Genomic DNA, 16,211 nt, shown 5'->3' with positions numbered 1-16,211 from the left:
GGCTCATTGAGATGTTAGAAGGGGATGTATTGCTTTCTCATTGAGATGTTAGAAGGGGATGTAGTGCTGTCTCATTGAGATGTTAGAAGGGGATGTATTGCTGGCTCATTGGGATGTTAGAAGGGGATGGATTGCTGGCTCATTGAGATGTTAGATGACGATATATTGATGTCTCATTGAGATGTTAGATGACAATGTTTTACTGTCTCATTGAGATGTTAGATGACGATGTATTGCTGGCTCATTGAAATGTTAGATGACGATGGTTTGCTGTCTCATTGAAATGTTAGATGACGATGGTTTGCTGTCTTATTGGTATGTCAGATATCGATGTTTCGATATGTCTCCTTGTGGTGTAATATGCCGGTGTTTCGATATTCCTCCTTGTTGTGTAATATGCCGATGTTTCGATATGTCTCCTTGTGGTGTTAGAGGAAAAAGAAACATTGTCATCTAACATCACGAGGAGACGTAGTGATTTGTTGCTTTTGTTGCTTCTCCTTGTTGTTATTTGTAAACACCTATCATCGTTATAGGTGGATTTCTCTCATGAGCGATTCCGGAAAGTAATCAGGATGGCATTTGTTTTGTAGGAACCATATCATTGATACGGAGCAATAGGAAATCTGATCGAGTGTTTTCGTCAGGCTCAGAACTATGTTTGTTTTATTTATTTATTTGGTTTATAGAGAGTGGAATTCTTTGTGTGAATCACATTATTTTCGTTTGCATTACTTTCCGACGTTTTATCGGCCTTATTCGTTTCGCCTCGTCTTTCTCCGTCTATTTCCGTTCCGGTTTCCGATTCTAATTTTCCTTGGCGTCAATAGAAAAGCCGTCATTTCAGCTGAGAACGTGGAACTAGATGGAAGTCACAGTTCGCTGTAGACCGGTTTGTACTGGAACTGTCTCACCAGCCACTTACTTGTCGACATACTTTGTATCGCTCATAGTTTTTCATGCATTTTATTCGTTTCAGATCTTTTCTTGTATATTATTTTCATGCAAAATTTCCTTTTGCGTAAGATAAACTGCCATACCTCCCACGTCGTCAAATGGAAATTTTACGAACTTTAAACAGAATTTCATGATTTACATAAAAAAATGTACTTTATAAGTTATTTGGATAATTTTTCATTTGACACACTACGTAAATTCCTCTATTTAGTATCGGCAGTTCTGTACCGGGAGTTTAAAGTGCATACGATAGCGTGATTGATATGATACCAGATGGTTTACGTTTTAAACCGCTATCAAATCTACATTTCAAACTCACTCAATACGTAACCTTGAATACGCCTTATCGAGACCTTTCACGACTCTTTTAGATGGGTGTCTGGCGGCGGCCTACAGTGAAATACATAACCTACTTGATAGATATTGGTATCATTAGCTTACACTCCAAACTCCTTTACTCTCGTCCTGATGCTGTGGGACAATTACAGAAAGAAGGCATTGTCTCGAGTCTTAGTTCTGATGTTTATAAGTAATATGCTATATACAATCTCTGTTAATTCCTCATTGTGGAGAGGTCAAAAGGTCATATTTACGTGTACGAGTTACTGCTCCTTCTAGATTGCCGTCAGCATTGAAAACAGGTTCTTTTAAAAAATGAGATCATTATATACTCCAGAGCGACTGAAAGTGACTGCCAACATGTCCCAAAGTGTGTGTATTTTAACGAGACGTCAGTTTATTGATTCTGGTTGGTATACGTTCTAATTGGCCTCTCATCGCCACGATAATGCGATCATTACCTGAACTCACTGTCAGGAGTGGGGTTCTTCTCCTCAATCAGATAACATGTCAATATTCATTTTTTTATTATAAGAAACATTGTAAAGTATGTGTGAGTGCCCCCTATACAGGTAAGGTTCGTATATGATTTATAACAGAATAGACCTATTTCTGAAGCGTCGACGCTCGCGCGGTAATAACTTTTTAATCTGATAAAACATTGACTAAACAGTTTTGTTGCCTACCAATCCTGGTCTCCTTCACACACAGTAAAATATAGGACGGTTAAAGAACGTGAAGTTGTAAAGATCTACATAATATACAGGTAAAGATTAAGCTCCATTACCGCTTATTGCCATCCAGAAGTAGTAGGCCATGGAATGCTATAAACGGGCTCTCGGTTGGAGCGACCTTGTCATGCGTTTTATTAAAGAATATATACTTTTTCGCCTCAAGGAGAAATCCTTCTCAAATTTGCTGCGTAACAACTTAACCTCTGCAGCAATATGGATGTACAGGGTGTAGAAATATTGCCATGATGTTAATGGAAGGTCAAGTTCACAGCAAGAACAATGAGGGATGTTCAAATATCTGAAAAACAAGAATAACTTAGTGTCAACAAATCCGTAATTCTAAATCAAAGTCGATACAACAAACAGCAAAATACGAACAAAGGGAAGATTTGCAAGTAAAGTTTATTGAAAAAATACAAAGAGAATAAGACCATACGTTCCGGAAGGGAAAGCATCTTCTGAAATGTCGTTTAGAATATTTTCACGTTTGCCATTTAAATCAAACTTGTGATAGTCCAAAGCCTATGCAACGGTGCGTTCGAATCCTACTATGCCAATGTGCATTCGAAACTTACTACAGTTGTGGGACCGCACAACGCACCAAAAATAGCGTGCGCACACCGTGCATACATCGTTCACACACCGTCCGCACATCGTCCACACATGGTGCGCACAACTGTGCGATTTAGCAATCGTTCGCCCCGTTGTGCGCTTCTCTCCGCACAACTGTGCGATTTGGTATCATTTGTAGATCAAAATTACGGAATGACAAAAATACGGCAGGCTTGTATGCGATAATGTACACTGTGTATATATCTGTAATTTCTCATCACAATAATCAAGATTATACAATTTCACAATGCGTGTTACACAGTATTACAGCGACCGTTGGGCTGTCAAGAATGGGTTTGCCTCCAAGGTAACAGAACAGGTAAATAACAATTTTATGAGTGTCCGGAGTTTTACCTGACCAGGGCCTGACACACAGAGCTAATATGCGATACCGTTTGACCGTATTGAATAGTATTTGTTATTTGCATTCGTTTGCCTATAGCTCCCCTTCACATGGATTTTCACACCCCCGGCCTTACCCGACGAGTTACTTAAATGCCCCAGGCGGGGAGAAAACTACGGTCCAGGTACATGTACAAAGTGGTTATGTTTACCTGTATACGGGATTGTGTTGTAATTTTACATGTGTCGATTAAGTTTGTTTAGAAACACAGAAAACACAATTCCTAAATATAAAAATATATAGACAGAAAGATAAGTTTATAGATGTTGCTAGAATATAGAAACATACGTAAACATCAAGTTTATATGTTTAAACACGAAACCGTATAAATTGTTAAGGCATTCCTCAATTTACACCAACCACGATTGTTATCGCACAACGTCCGTCCATCGTGCGCACATATGTGCGCAAGCAATGATCGTTCAGCTTTTTATCGTTCGCCCATCGTGCACACACCGTTCACACACCGTGCACACATTGTGCGCACACCGCACATCGTGTAACGTTGTGCGATCCCACAACTGTATGTCATGGTGCGTTCGAATATGTGATAATCGGTTGAGTTCGAGAGTAAAAACGATAATAATAATAATAATAATAATTGGAGGTTCTTATATACCGCTTTATCACATCCTAGTTCGTAGGTCGTCTCAAATTATTATCCGTGGTTATAGGGCCTTTGCAACCAGCCAATACATTTCTCAACTCCTGGGGAACATACAGCTGGTGCTGCCATTTCGGCGCTAACAGCTAGCATTCAACAATTCTAGCACTGCCCAACCACGTACTCATTTACAGCTGAGTAGACTGGAACAAGCGGAGTAAAGTATCTTGCTCAAGGATACAACACTGTTGTGCCGTGGCTCGAACCCGCAACCGTTCGGTCACGAGCCCGGCGTCCTACCGCTGGGCTACTGGGCCGAGTCACGATAACGAGTTGCTATTTATGCTGCTCTATACTGAAGACGTTTTCACACCATGGCAAATAAGATAATGCCAAAGTGGTAGATTTGTATACAAAGACAACAACAGGACTTGATGCAAAAACAGAGCCAAACAATTGTTGCCTACATTACGGATAATCCATCATCTTGTTGTTACAGGCGTACGACAATCACAGACCACGGGATGGTATACTGTGAAGTCAATCGGAATTCCAGGTAATTTCAGATGTGATGGATGAAGGTAGCCATGCAAAACTTAAATGCACAGGAAATGAAAATTAAATTGTGTCTTTTTTTCTATCGAGACGTCGGAATTAACGTACCATAACATACGACTGTGTTTTGTGTCATTTTAACGACTATGACCAGAGCAATTCTACTCTACGTCTTTAATGGCAGACTAATCTACTCCTCCCCCATAAGGTATCTTTTATCTGAACCTGATAATTCATATCAACCTAGGCTGCGCCTCGGTCATGATTACTTTTTCAGATATCACATATCAAATCATATTAACCATCACAAAAGTCCATAACGGTCCATAAAGGTATACTTTTAACTGGTTTGAAATATTCAATCTAATGTTAATTTCAGCAAACACTTCCCTAATCAAAGTTAAAATTTCAGAAAAAGAAACTTGATATCCAACCACACTACTTCCCTGTACATGGATAAGTAACACATGTAACTGCTCCGAAACATGCTAAATAAAGTGATCATTGGATGAAATATGCAGCAATTTTGGCAGTATAAATTAAGCTAAAGATTTTGAATTGGAATATTAGTTATAAGTTGATTTCAACACCTATTGTCCAACTAGTGATAACTTTCCTGTGGTCTTACAAGTCATGACGTAACTGTGTATATGTCTTTCTATGTTTTGTATGTCTGCCTGTATGTCTGGGCATATGTCTGTAATGTCTGTCTGTCTATGTTTGTGTCTATGTTTGTGTGTGTGTGTGTGTGTGTGTGTGTGTGTGTGTCTGGGCATATGTCTGTAATGTATGTCTGTCTATGCTTGTGTGTGTGTCTGTATGTCTGTATGTCTGGGCATATGTCTGTAATGTATGTCTGTCTATGTTTGTGTGTGTGTGTGTGTGTGTGTGTGTGTGTGTCTGTCTGTATGTCTGTATATATTGACATATGTATGTATGTATATTTCTGTCTGTACGTCTGTGCATATGTCTATATGAATATGTATGTATGTATGTCTATGTATATGTCCGTACATGTTATTGTGTGTCTATCTGTATGTCTGGGCATATGTCTGTATGTATATTTCTGTCTGTATGTATGTATATGTAGTTGTGTCTGTATGTCTATATGTATATTTCTGTCTGTATGTCTGTATGTATATTTATGTCTGTACGTCTGTATGTATATTTCTGTCTGTATGTCCGTTTGTATATTTCTGTCTGTATGTCCGTTTGTATATTTCTGTCTGTATGTCTGTATGTATATTTCTGTCTGTATGTGTATTTCTGTCTTTATGTATATTTCTGTCTGTATGTCTGTATGTATATTTCTGTCTGTATGTCTGTATGTATATTTCTGTCTGTATGTCCGTTTGTATATTTCTGTCTGTATGTCCGTTTGTATATTTCTGTCTGTATGTCTGTATGTATATTTCTGTCTGTATGTCCGTATGTATATTTCTGTCTTTATGTCCGTATGTATATTTCTGTCTTTATGTCCGTATGTATATTTCGTTCTGTGTGTTTGCATGTATATTTCTGTCTGCGTTTCTGCAATCCTGTTATGCTCCTTTATTCGCAGCCCACATTCCAAAGTATAGCTGATTTATTTAAATGTGTGCATACGACACATCTGATGTATAGCATACGTGAGAATTGTTGTATAGGCTACAATCTTTGTACGACCTGGTGTATGCTGTCTCATTGGTGTGTTAATGACATCTCTTCAGAATCTGACAGTGATAGAAAAATAAACAAGATTTATATATTTATTCAATTATATGTCTCGGACGAAAACACACGGCAAATCATTTCACACCATTTACAATACCTCACAGCCCGAGAAATCCAGCACAGATGGGCACTAATCAGGTTATCTATTTCTATTGAACGATGCGAAGTCTGAAGCTCCTCGTTCTAAAAATTGATTTAAAACCCCCATGTTATGAATTATGTATAATACATGTTACTTTTTTTTATTGCAAGTGTGGATAGCTGGATTAAATTGTAGAAAGTTTCAAGGTATGTCTATTTAAGTAGTGATATCCACAGTCTAACTTATGTCTCACATACGGCTTGCATAAGTTAAATGATATTGATTAGAACAAGTGTCCAGGCTATGACCTATAGTTATTAAGTTCCCATCTATAAACAGTCTCGCCTATGATTTCTGTTACCTGGCCAGTTTGTTTCTGGATAACATCGAAATACCATTAATTTTTCCTGCTTCCCTCGGAGATTAACACCTAACATCCGGGTCAAAAAGAGTGATTTGGAAAAACCTGTTTCATAATTGTTGAAAAATAAATCCACTTTATCTACACAGTACCAATATATAACTGTAGTATTGTATTATAACTATTGTACATGTGCATGTAGTAGTTTTATATAAGAATTATGTTAATCTTAATAAAAAAAATATAAATCAATATTAATTCTCTTATATTATTAAAAATAGCATGTTTGTACAGAACAAACCAACATTCCTAGAAATATAATATGACTCCAAATAAATCCTGACAAAAGCTGTCATATCACCTTGCTGTTTGAGAGGACGGCCTGGCGGCGAACTCGGTAAAACATGTTTGTCATAGCAAGCATTTTAAACACCTGGACCGGTGTTCTATTACCTTACCTGGCTTATTGACAATCAGAATTTGGCAAAGTATACATCAATGACAGAAATTGGTGTTAAATATTCATACACTAGTGAAAGGTATCTTGTGATGAAATTACGTGATATTACACGAAGTTGTGCGGGCTTGCAATCTATTCCATACGGTAGTCAATAACTCCCAACAGGAAAACCCCCAAAGAAATGGCGATAATGAAAACATACAAAATAAATTGAATCCATGAAAAATATATAACCCGCTTCCAAATTGTGTACGCTGGACAGGGTAAAGAGGGAGTCTGAACATCATTCAGGAAGACCGTGTTTTGTGTGATGAAACAACTACGGATAGGTTTTGTTGAAATATTTGAAAATTTCATTTCCGATCTCTTAATAAAAGACTGAACAACAAAATGATATGTAATTGTTCTGACAATGAAAGTTATTCCATGTTATTTCCTTTGTTTCGGACTTATTGTTGTCACTGCTGAGATGGGATCAACACAGTTCTTCTTCATGTAGTATTCTGTCAACAAAAAAAGTGACCAGAAAAGGTAACTTAACATCTACAGCGGATGCCTTACATGAAGGAGGTAGGTGGATGGGGACTGAACTGAGACCCATTGATGTGCTATACGCATTACAACGCTTGGTATATACGCTTCTTAACTTGAACCTTGCCCAAGTTGTGAAAGCATTAAATTTGATTCATCATTAATGGCTCCGTCCTCATATGACATGTTGTGTTGCTCCACCAACTGGATGATACTAGTGTCATATGACCTAAGCTGGGGGAGGGGCATTTACGGTAACGTGTTGCTTACCAATCCAAATGTCAACTGGTTTCTTACAAATCCAAACGTCAACGTGTTGCTTACCACTCTAAATGTCAATGTGTTGCATACCAATCCAAATATCAACGTGTTGCGTACCAATCCAAATGTCAATGAGTTTCTTACCAATCCAAATGTCTATGTGTTTATTACAAATCAAAATGTAAATGTGTTTCTTACCAACCAAAATATCAACGTGTTGCTTACCACTCTAAATGTCAATGTGTTGCATACCAATCCAAATATCAACGTGTTGCTTACCCATCCAAATGTCAATGTGCTGCTTACCAATCCAAATTTCAACGTGTTGCTTACCAATCCAAATGTCAATGTGTTGCTTACCAATCCAAATGTCAATGTGTTTCTTACCAATCCAAATGTCAACGTGTTGCTTACCAATCAAAATGTCAACGTGTTGCTTACCAATCCAAATGTCAACGTGTTGTTTACCAATCCAAATGTCAATGTGTTGCTTACCAATCCAAATGTCAACGTGTTGCTTACCAATCCAAACGTCAACGTGTTGCTTACCAATCTAAATGTCAATGTGTTGCTTACCAATCCAAATGTCAATGTGTTGCTTAGCAATCCAAATGTCAAGGTGTTGCTTACCAATCCAAATGCCAACGTGTTGCTTACCAATCCACATGTCAATGTGTTGCTTACCAATCCAAATGCCAACGTGTTGCTTACCAATCCACATGTCAATGTGTTGCTTACCACTCCAAATGTCAACGTGTTGCTTCCCAATCCAAATGTCAACGTGTTCCTTACCAATCTAAATGTCAATGTGTTGCTTACCAATCCAAATATCAACGTGTTGCTTACCAATCAAAATGTCAACGTGTTGCTTACCAACCCAAATGTCAATGTGTTGCTTGCCAATCCAAATGTCAACGTGTTGTTTACCAATCCAAATGTCAATGTGTTGCGTACCAATCCAAATGTCAATGTGTTCCTTACCAATCCAAATGTCAATGTGTTTCTTACCAATCCAAATGTCAACGTGTTGCTTCCCAATCCAAATGTCAACGTGTATAATACCAATCCAAATGTCAATGTGTTTCTTACCAATCCAAATGTCAACTGGTTTCTTACAAATCCAAACGTCAACGTGTTGCTTACCACTCCAAATGTCAACGTGTTGCTTCCCAATCCAAATGTCAACGTGTATAATACCAATCCAAATGTCAATGTGTTCCTTACCAATCCAAATGTCAATGTGTTTCTTACCAATCCAAATGTCAACGTGTTGCTTACCAATCCAAATGTCAACGTGTTGCTTACCAATCCAAATATCAATGTGTTGCGATGAGCTCCGTATTGTACTCGGGCTGGACATCGCACGGTTGGTGTAGTGTTTTTGGAGTTTTTGCTTTGGTTGCATTTCGTTTCGAAATCAATGCTCCATCTGTCATGTGTTTGCTTGGTTGAGGCTAGAGGCGACCACGATTTGTTATCGGCAGTTCCCAGTCAGTCGACAGCGGTATTAATCAGAACATTAAAATAGCTTGATAGATAATTAGGGATAGAAGTGGATTCAGACTGATCATTTCTTATGATTACCCATTTATTATTAATTCAAAGGACAAATATCACTAGAATTACTGGAAATTTCCTTGATGAGTTGAACAGCTATCAGAAGATGTCTGATGCCGACTCCGAAGCAGTACACACAATTCGTACTTTACTCTAAGCGTGCACGTCGCAGTTAAAACGATCGTTCCTTTGAGAGAGACGTTCTAAAGACATGTCGTTTGGCATCAGTGTGTACTCATGCATACTTAATCAGGCTTGTATGAGATATCTTACTAATTGTCGTAATAAAGTCTACGTTTCACGTGAGAATGTCTCGCTGTGCCTTCAGTGTAACCTTGTACCCCCACGGGAAGAGATGGCATCGTCTGTGACGGGGTCAGGCAAGGTAATCCCGTGGGGTCAGGATAGCTAATCTCAAGGGACAATACAGAAATATGAACATGCGTAATTTGATGTCTAGGTGTCTTACAAATGTAGGAGACACGGAATATTCAGGCGATTGAAAAGGTTGGGAAACCCTGGAATCACTGTAACATATGATTGGTGTTCTTGTCGTGTAGTTAACCCTGCCTTGTCACGCGATGTCGACGCTCTCAGATAAAAGTATTTCGTGGTCCCGCGTTGGTCTGGGATATTAGTATTAACATAATGCGTGTCAATTTCACAACATGGTTCAATATGTAACTTACATGATTAACTCTAATTAAACGGAATGTTCGCGGTGAAGAAAAGCCTAACAATGATTTTAAAGTGCCGTGAGCTGTCTGTATGAGGTTGCATCTTTTCCGTGTGAAATGCCATAAGAAGCAATCTCGTATTGTTTCAGGGACGTATTAGATACGCTTTATTTGTTGGTTTGAAACATATTTTGTCGAAACTGTAGCCTTCGATCATAAAAGCTTCACAGAGAATTTAACAAAGTGGTACCATTTATGTGTCACTGGCATTCAACTGATGGCCTCTGTCGCTAGACATTAAATAAAAGAATCATTTTGGGGAAATTGGAAACTCAAATCCAAAATTAACCGTCACGTTTAAAAAAAGCATGTACTGTTTGGTAGCGAACACGTCAACACACGCGCCGGTAGGTCTGTATACCTGCGGTAACGTCCAGTTGGGTCGTGATCGATAGGTCCCAGGTCATCCATGTGATTGGTGGGTATTGGACACGTGATCGTCCTGTCCGGATGCCCCACTGTTTTCAGAGCCGTTAAGTACCCTAACTTATCAGTGTCAGTGTGATAAAAGATGGTCAGATGAAATAACACAAGTCACTTTAACTCACCTACATACTGTATATTATGATGTATATATTTTCCGTAAAAGGTTTGTGCCAACTTCGTTATTTAGACACGTCGACCGAATCATCCTTCTGCATTATTCATATCGGCATTGAAGTTAAGGTCCATATGGTATTGTCCATATACTCCACATATGCCTGAAAGTGCTACTGTCATTATTGACGTATCGCTCCCTACCTCCACTGACCTGCGTCCGAAGTGTGATTGTATTGTTGATGTATCGCTCCCTACCTCCACTTACCTGCGTCCGAAGTGTGACTGTGTTGTTGATGTGGTCAAAGACATGGACATGGTCCGAACTCCTCTAAGTGGCCAACCGTTTGTTAAAGAAATATTTCCTCTTGTAATTTGTACAATGTAACACAATCTGGAACGTTTTTCAAACCTTTTGCTCAAATTCAAAACCCTCCGAACAAGGAGCAGTCACAAGCCATGCTCAGAGTCACAAGCCATGCTCAGAGTCACAAGCCATGCTCAGAGAACCACGATACAAAACTCTTAACTATATATCGTACAGGTGTTGCCCTCTTAATTAAGCAATCCATTCTGATAATGAAAACTCAATTCGGAAGACTGCAAGATACCCCAACACTCCATCGCATATTATCATAGCGAAATAGAATCTAATACACTGATGTTCAGGATGTGGAATTATTTTTGTTTGCTGATTGTGTAACATTATATCACTTTTTTTAGTTTTTATTATAATACGTTCTCTAACATTTGTTGGACATTTATCACCATTACTCCATAATGCTAGTATTTCTCGTTCGCGCACAGTGATTCGTAAATCGGTTGTTTACAATAATCTTTCCGCGGACTTAAGTCCTTTAAAAATACGTCATTAACCATAAACCTGGATGATCATTCAGTTTTCTCCTACCAGTATTGAATATGTGAATTATGCGAATTACAGAAATGTATGAAGGATTGACATTGATTGTTATTTTGAATGTTTTGTAGTACACAATGGAAAGTTTGTAGACCTGTTATAACTAACTACCGGCATCTTACGGTAAACCGTTACTAACCACTAGATTAGTTGGTTATCAAGTCACGAGGAAAAGCCACAGAGCTAAGTAACTTGTCCATGTCTGTTATCCTAAAACCCAGAGATCAATGAAAGCCTCCAGTAATACCATTTCAAAATATCATATGACTTAGCTTACATTTCACTTTGCTGATTACAACAACTTACTCAGACCTTGACCAGGCGTTGGGTAAATCTACCTGAGAAAGGTGACACCTGTATTTATTGTAATTCTGACGACGTAAACCCGCTCCAAACCAGGTGTCTGATGTACGACGTCTTGGCTGGCGAGATTTAAAAAAAATAGGAATGGTTGTCAAGTTACATTTGACAAAGAAAGGTATCATTTCTATTGTAAAACCTGAAAGGTATACTGGGTATACTGAATTACTATATTATGTACGTGGCAGTGGTATACTGGATTTCTATATATGTACGTGGCAGTGTAGACTGGCCACCGTCTCTAGAATATTAAATAATCAAGAAAGGAAAATAACTCTTATAATTTTGATCACTTGGATGTCTGATTCTAAGTTCTAAACTAGGGGGAGATAAGCTAGTAGTAAAATGCTGCTGAGAAATTCTTCATAAAAACTTAGGGGCTGATGGCCAGTCTAGCTGCAGTGGTATACTGGATTTCTATATATGTACGTGGCAGTGGTAATGTTTTAATTGGTGTACCTGTACGTCGACAACATATAAATGTATCTTCTAACAGACCTTTATATACGTTTTCAGGTTTTATCGTTAAACTAATCAATAAAATAATGCGAGCATATTCCATTTCAATATGAAGGTGTCATAACATGAGGTGAAACGTAATACCTGGGCTGCTCTGTAACGTAATATTAGGCATTGATCAAGCAAAACTGATTTCCGCACCTTTAGGTAGCTTTTATGTTAAACAAAATCCCCAAAGCATCGATATTTAAATTAGTTTATGGAGGTAATGAACTAATTTGATTGTAGAGGTAATGCACTGGTTTGATTGTGGAGGTACTGGACTGGTTTGATTGTGGAGGTACTGGACTGGTTTGATTGTGGAGGTACTGGACTAGTTTGATTGTGGAAGTACTGGACTGGTTTGATTGTGGAGGTACTGGACTAGTTTGATTGTGGAGTTACTGGACTGGTTTGATTGTGGCGGTACTGGACTAGTTTCATTGTGGAGGTACTGGACTGGTTTAATTGTGGAGGTACTGGACTGGTTTGATTGTGGAGGTACTGGACTAGTTTGATTGTGGAGGTACTGGACTGGTTTGATTGTGGAGGTACTGGACTAGTTTGATTGTGGAGGTACTGGACTGGTTTGATTGTAGAGGTACTGGACTAGTTTCATTGTGGAGGTACTGGACTGGTTTGATTGTGGAAGTACTGGACTAGTTTGATTGTGGAGGTACTGGACTTGTTTGATTATGGAGGTACTGGACTGGTTTGATTGTGGAGGTACTGGACTAGTTTGATTGTGGAGGTACTGGACTGGTTTGATTGTGGAGGTACTGGACTAGTTTGATTTTGGAGGTACTGTACTGGTTTGATTGTGGAGGTACTGGGTTAGTTTGATTGTGGAGGTACTGTACTGGTTTGATTGTGGATGTACTAGACTGGTTTGATTGTGGAGGTACTGGACTAGTTTGATTGTGGAGGTAATGGACTAGTTTGATTGAGGAGGTACTCGACTGGTTTGATTGTGGAGGTACTGGGTAAGTTTGATTGTGGAGGTACTTGGCTAGTTTGATTGTGGATGTACTGGATTGGTTTGATTGTGGAGGTACTGGACTGGTTTCATTGTGGAGGTAATGGACTTGTTTGCTTGTGGAGGTACTGGACTAGTTTGATTGTGGAGGTACTGGGCTAGTTTGATTGTGGAGGTAATGGACTAGTTTGATTGTAGAGGTACGGCACTGGTTTGATTGTGGAGGTACTGGAATAGTTTGATTATGTAGGCACTTGACTTATTTGATTGTGGAAGTCCTGGACTGGTTTGATTGTGGAGGTAATTGACTGGTTTGATTGTGGCGGGACTGGGCTGGGTTGATTTTGGAGGTAATGGACTGGCTTTAATGTGGGGGGACTGGGCTGGGTTGATTTTGGAGGTAATGGACTAGGTTGATTGAGGAGGTACTCGACTGGTTTGATTGTGGGGGTAATGGACTTGTTTGCTTGTGGAGGTACTGGACTGATTAAATTGTGGAGGTAATGGAGTGGTTTGACTGTGGAGGTACTGTACTGATTTGATTGTGGAGGTACTAGACTGGTTTGGTTGTGGAGGTACTGGACGGGTTGGATTGTGGAGGTACTGGGTTAGTTTGCTTTTTGAGATACTGGGCTAGTTTGATTATGGATGTACTGGACTGGATTTATTGTGGAGGAAATGGGCTGGTTTGATTATGTAGGTTCTGGACTGGTTTGATTGAGGAGGGACTCGACTGGTTTGATTGTGGCGGGACTGGGCTGGGTTGATTTTGGAGGTAATGGACTAGGTTGATTGAGGAGGTACTCGACTGGTTTGATTGTGGGGGTACTGTACTGGTTTGATTGTGGAAGAACTGGACTTATTATATTGTGGTGGTAATGGACTGGTTTGGTTGTGGAGGCAATGAACTACTTTGATCGTGGAGGTACTGGACTAATTGAATTGTGGAGGTAATGGGCTGGTTTGCTTATGTCGGTACTGGCCTAGTTTGATTATTGAGGTACTGGACTGGTTTTATTTTGGAGGTAATGGGCTGGTTTGATTATGGAGGTACTGGACTAGTTTGATTTTGGAGGTAATGGACTGGATTGATTGTGGAGGTACTTGACTGCTTTGATGGTTGAGGTACTGGACTGGTGTGATTGTGGAGGTAATAGACTAGTTTGATTGTGTAGGTAATAAACTAGTTTTATTGTGGAGGTACTGGAATAGTTTGATTATGTAGGCACTTGACTTATTTGATTGTGGAAGTCCTGGACTGGTTTGATTGAGGAGGGACTCGACTGGTTTGATTGTGGCGGGACTGGGCTGGGTTGATTTTGGAGGTAATGGACTGGCTTTAATGTGGGGGGACTGGGCTGGGTTGATTTTGGAGGTAATGGACTGGCTTTAATGTGGGGGGACTGGGCTGGGTTGATTTTGGAGGTAATGGACTAGTTTGATTGTAGAGGTACGGCACTGGTTTGATTGTGGAAGTACTGGACTAATTAAATTGGGGAGGTAATGGACTAGTTTGATTGTTGAGGTACTGGACTAATTGAATTGTGGAGGTAATGGGCTGGTTTGCTTATGTCGGTACTGGCCTAGTTTGATTATTGAGGTACTGGACTGGTGTGATTGTGGAAGTACTGGACTAATTAAATGGTGGAGGTAATGGACTAGGTTGATTGAGGAGGTACTGGACTAGTTTGAATATTGAGGTACTGGACTGGTGTGATTGTGGAAGTACTGGACTAATTAAATTTTGGAGGTAATGGACTAGGTTGATTGAGGAGGTACTCGACTGGTTTGATTGTGGAGGGATTTGACTGGTTTGATTGTGTAGGTACTGGACTGGTTCAATTGTGGAGGTACTGGATTAGTTTGATTGTGGAGGCAATGAACTGGTTTGACTTTGTAGGTACTGGACTGGTTCGATTGTGGCGGGACTGGGCTGGGTTGATTTTGGAGGTAATGGACTGGATTGATTGTGGAGGTACTTTGATTGTGGAGGTAATTAACTAGTTTGATTGTGGAGTTACTCGACTGGTTTGAGTGTGGAGGTACTTGACTAATTAAATTTTGGAGGTAATGGACTGGATTGATTGTGGAGGTACTTGACTAATTAAATTTTGGAGGTAATGGACTGGTTAGATTGTGGAGGTAATGGATTGCTTTGATTGTGGAGGGAATGGACTGCTTTGATTGTGGAGGGACTTGACTGCTTTGATTGTGGATGTAATGGCCTAGTTTGATTGTGGGTGAACTGGACTAATTAAATTTTGGAGGTAATGGACTAGTTAAATAGTGGAGGTACTGGCTGGGCTGGTTTGATTGTGGGGGTAATGGACTTGTTTGCTTGTGGAGGTACTGGACTGGTTTTATTTTGGAGGTAATGGGCTGGTTTGATTGTGGGGGCAATGGACTTGTTTGATTGTGTAGGTACTGGACTGCTTTGATTGTGGAGGTTCTGGACTGGTTTGATTGTAGAGGTACGGCACTGGTTTGATTGTGGATGTAATAAACTAGTTTGATCGTGGAGGTACTGGACTAGTTTGAATATTGAGGTACTGGACTGGTGTGATGGTGGAGGTACTGGACTAGTTTGAATATTGAGGTACTGGACTGGTGTGATTGTGGAAGTACTGGACTAATTAAATTTTGGAGGTAATGGACTGGATTGATTGTGGAGGTACTGGGCTGGTTTGATTATGGAGGTACTGGACTGGTGTGATGGTGGAGGTACTGGACTAGTTTGATTGTGGAGGTAATGGACTGGTTTGATTATGTAGGTACTGGACTAGTTTGATTGTGGAGGTAATGGACTGGTTTGATTGTGGAGGTACTTGACTGCTTTGATTGTGGAGGTACTGGACTGGTTTGATTGTGGAAGTACTGGACTTATTATATTGTGGAGGTAATGGACTGGTTTGATTTTGGAGGTACTGTACTGGTTTGATTGTGGAGGTACTGGACTGGTTTGATTGTGGAGGTAATGGACTGGTTTGATTATGTAGGTACTGGACTAGTTTGATT

The 16,211-nt window shown here is 39.6% G+C and overlaps 2 protein-coding genes across 2 annotated transcripts in view; one reads left to right on the top strand and one right to left on the bottom strand.

Moving 5' to 3' along the window:
- The first annotated feature begins 7,514 nt into the window (after positions 1-7,514).
- Positions 7,515-8,945, top strand: LOC110465717 (putative uncharacterized protein DDB_G0282499). The gene has a single exon (XM_021521725.1). It carries the CDS (start codon positions 7,515-7,517, stop codon positions 8,943-8,945), a length of 1,431 nt encoding a protein of 476 aa, XP_021377400.1.
- Positions 8,946-15,471: 6,526 nt separating this feature from the next.
- LOC110465716 (uncharacterized protein PB18E9.04c-like) overlaps positions 15,472-16,211 on the bottom strand; it is a 5,835-nt gene continuing 5,095 nt past the window's right edge. Inside the window, exon 3 of the mRNA XM_021521724.1 lies at positions 15,472-15,800. Coding sequence (XP_021377399.1) covers positions 15,472-15,800 — 329 coding nt within the window. The remainder of the gene's footprint in view (positions 15,801-16,211) is intronic.

The sequence above is a fragment of the Mizuhopecten yessoensis genome, unplaced genomic scaffold (genome assembly GCF_002113885.1).
Source record: "Mizuhopecten yessoensis strain PY_sf001 unplaced genomic scaffold, ASM211388v2 scaffold11099, whole genome shotgun sequence".
NCBI lineage: Eukaryota > Metazoa > Mollusca > Bivalvia > Pectinida > Pectinidae > Mizuhopecten > Mizuhopecten yessoensis.
This window is presented reverse-complemented; position numbering and strand designations above follow the sequence as displayed.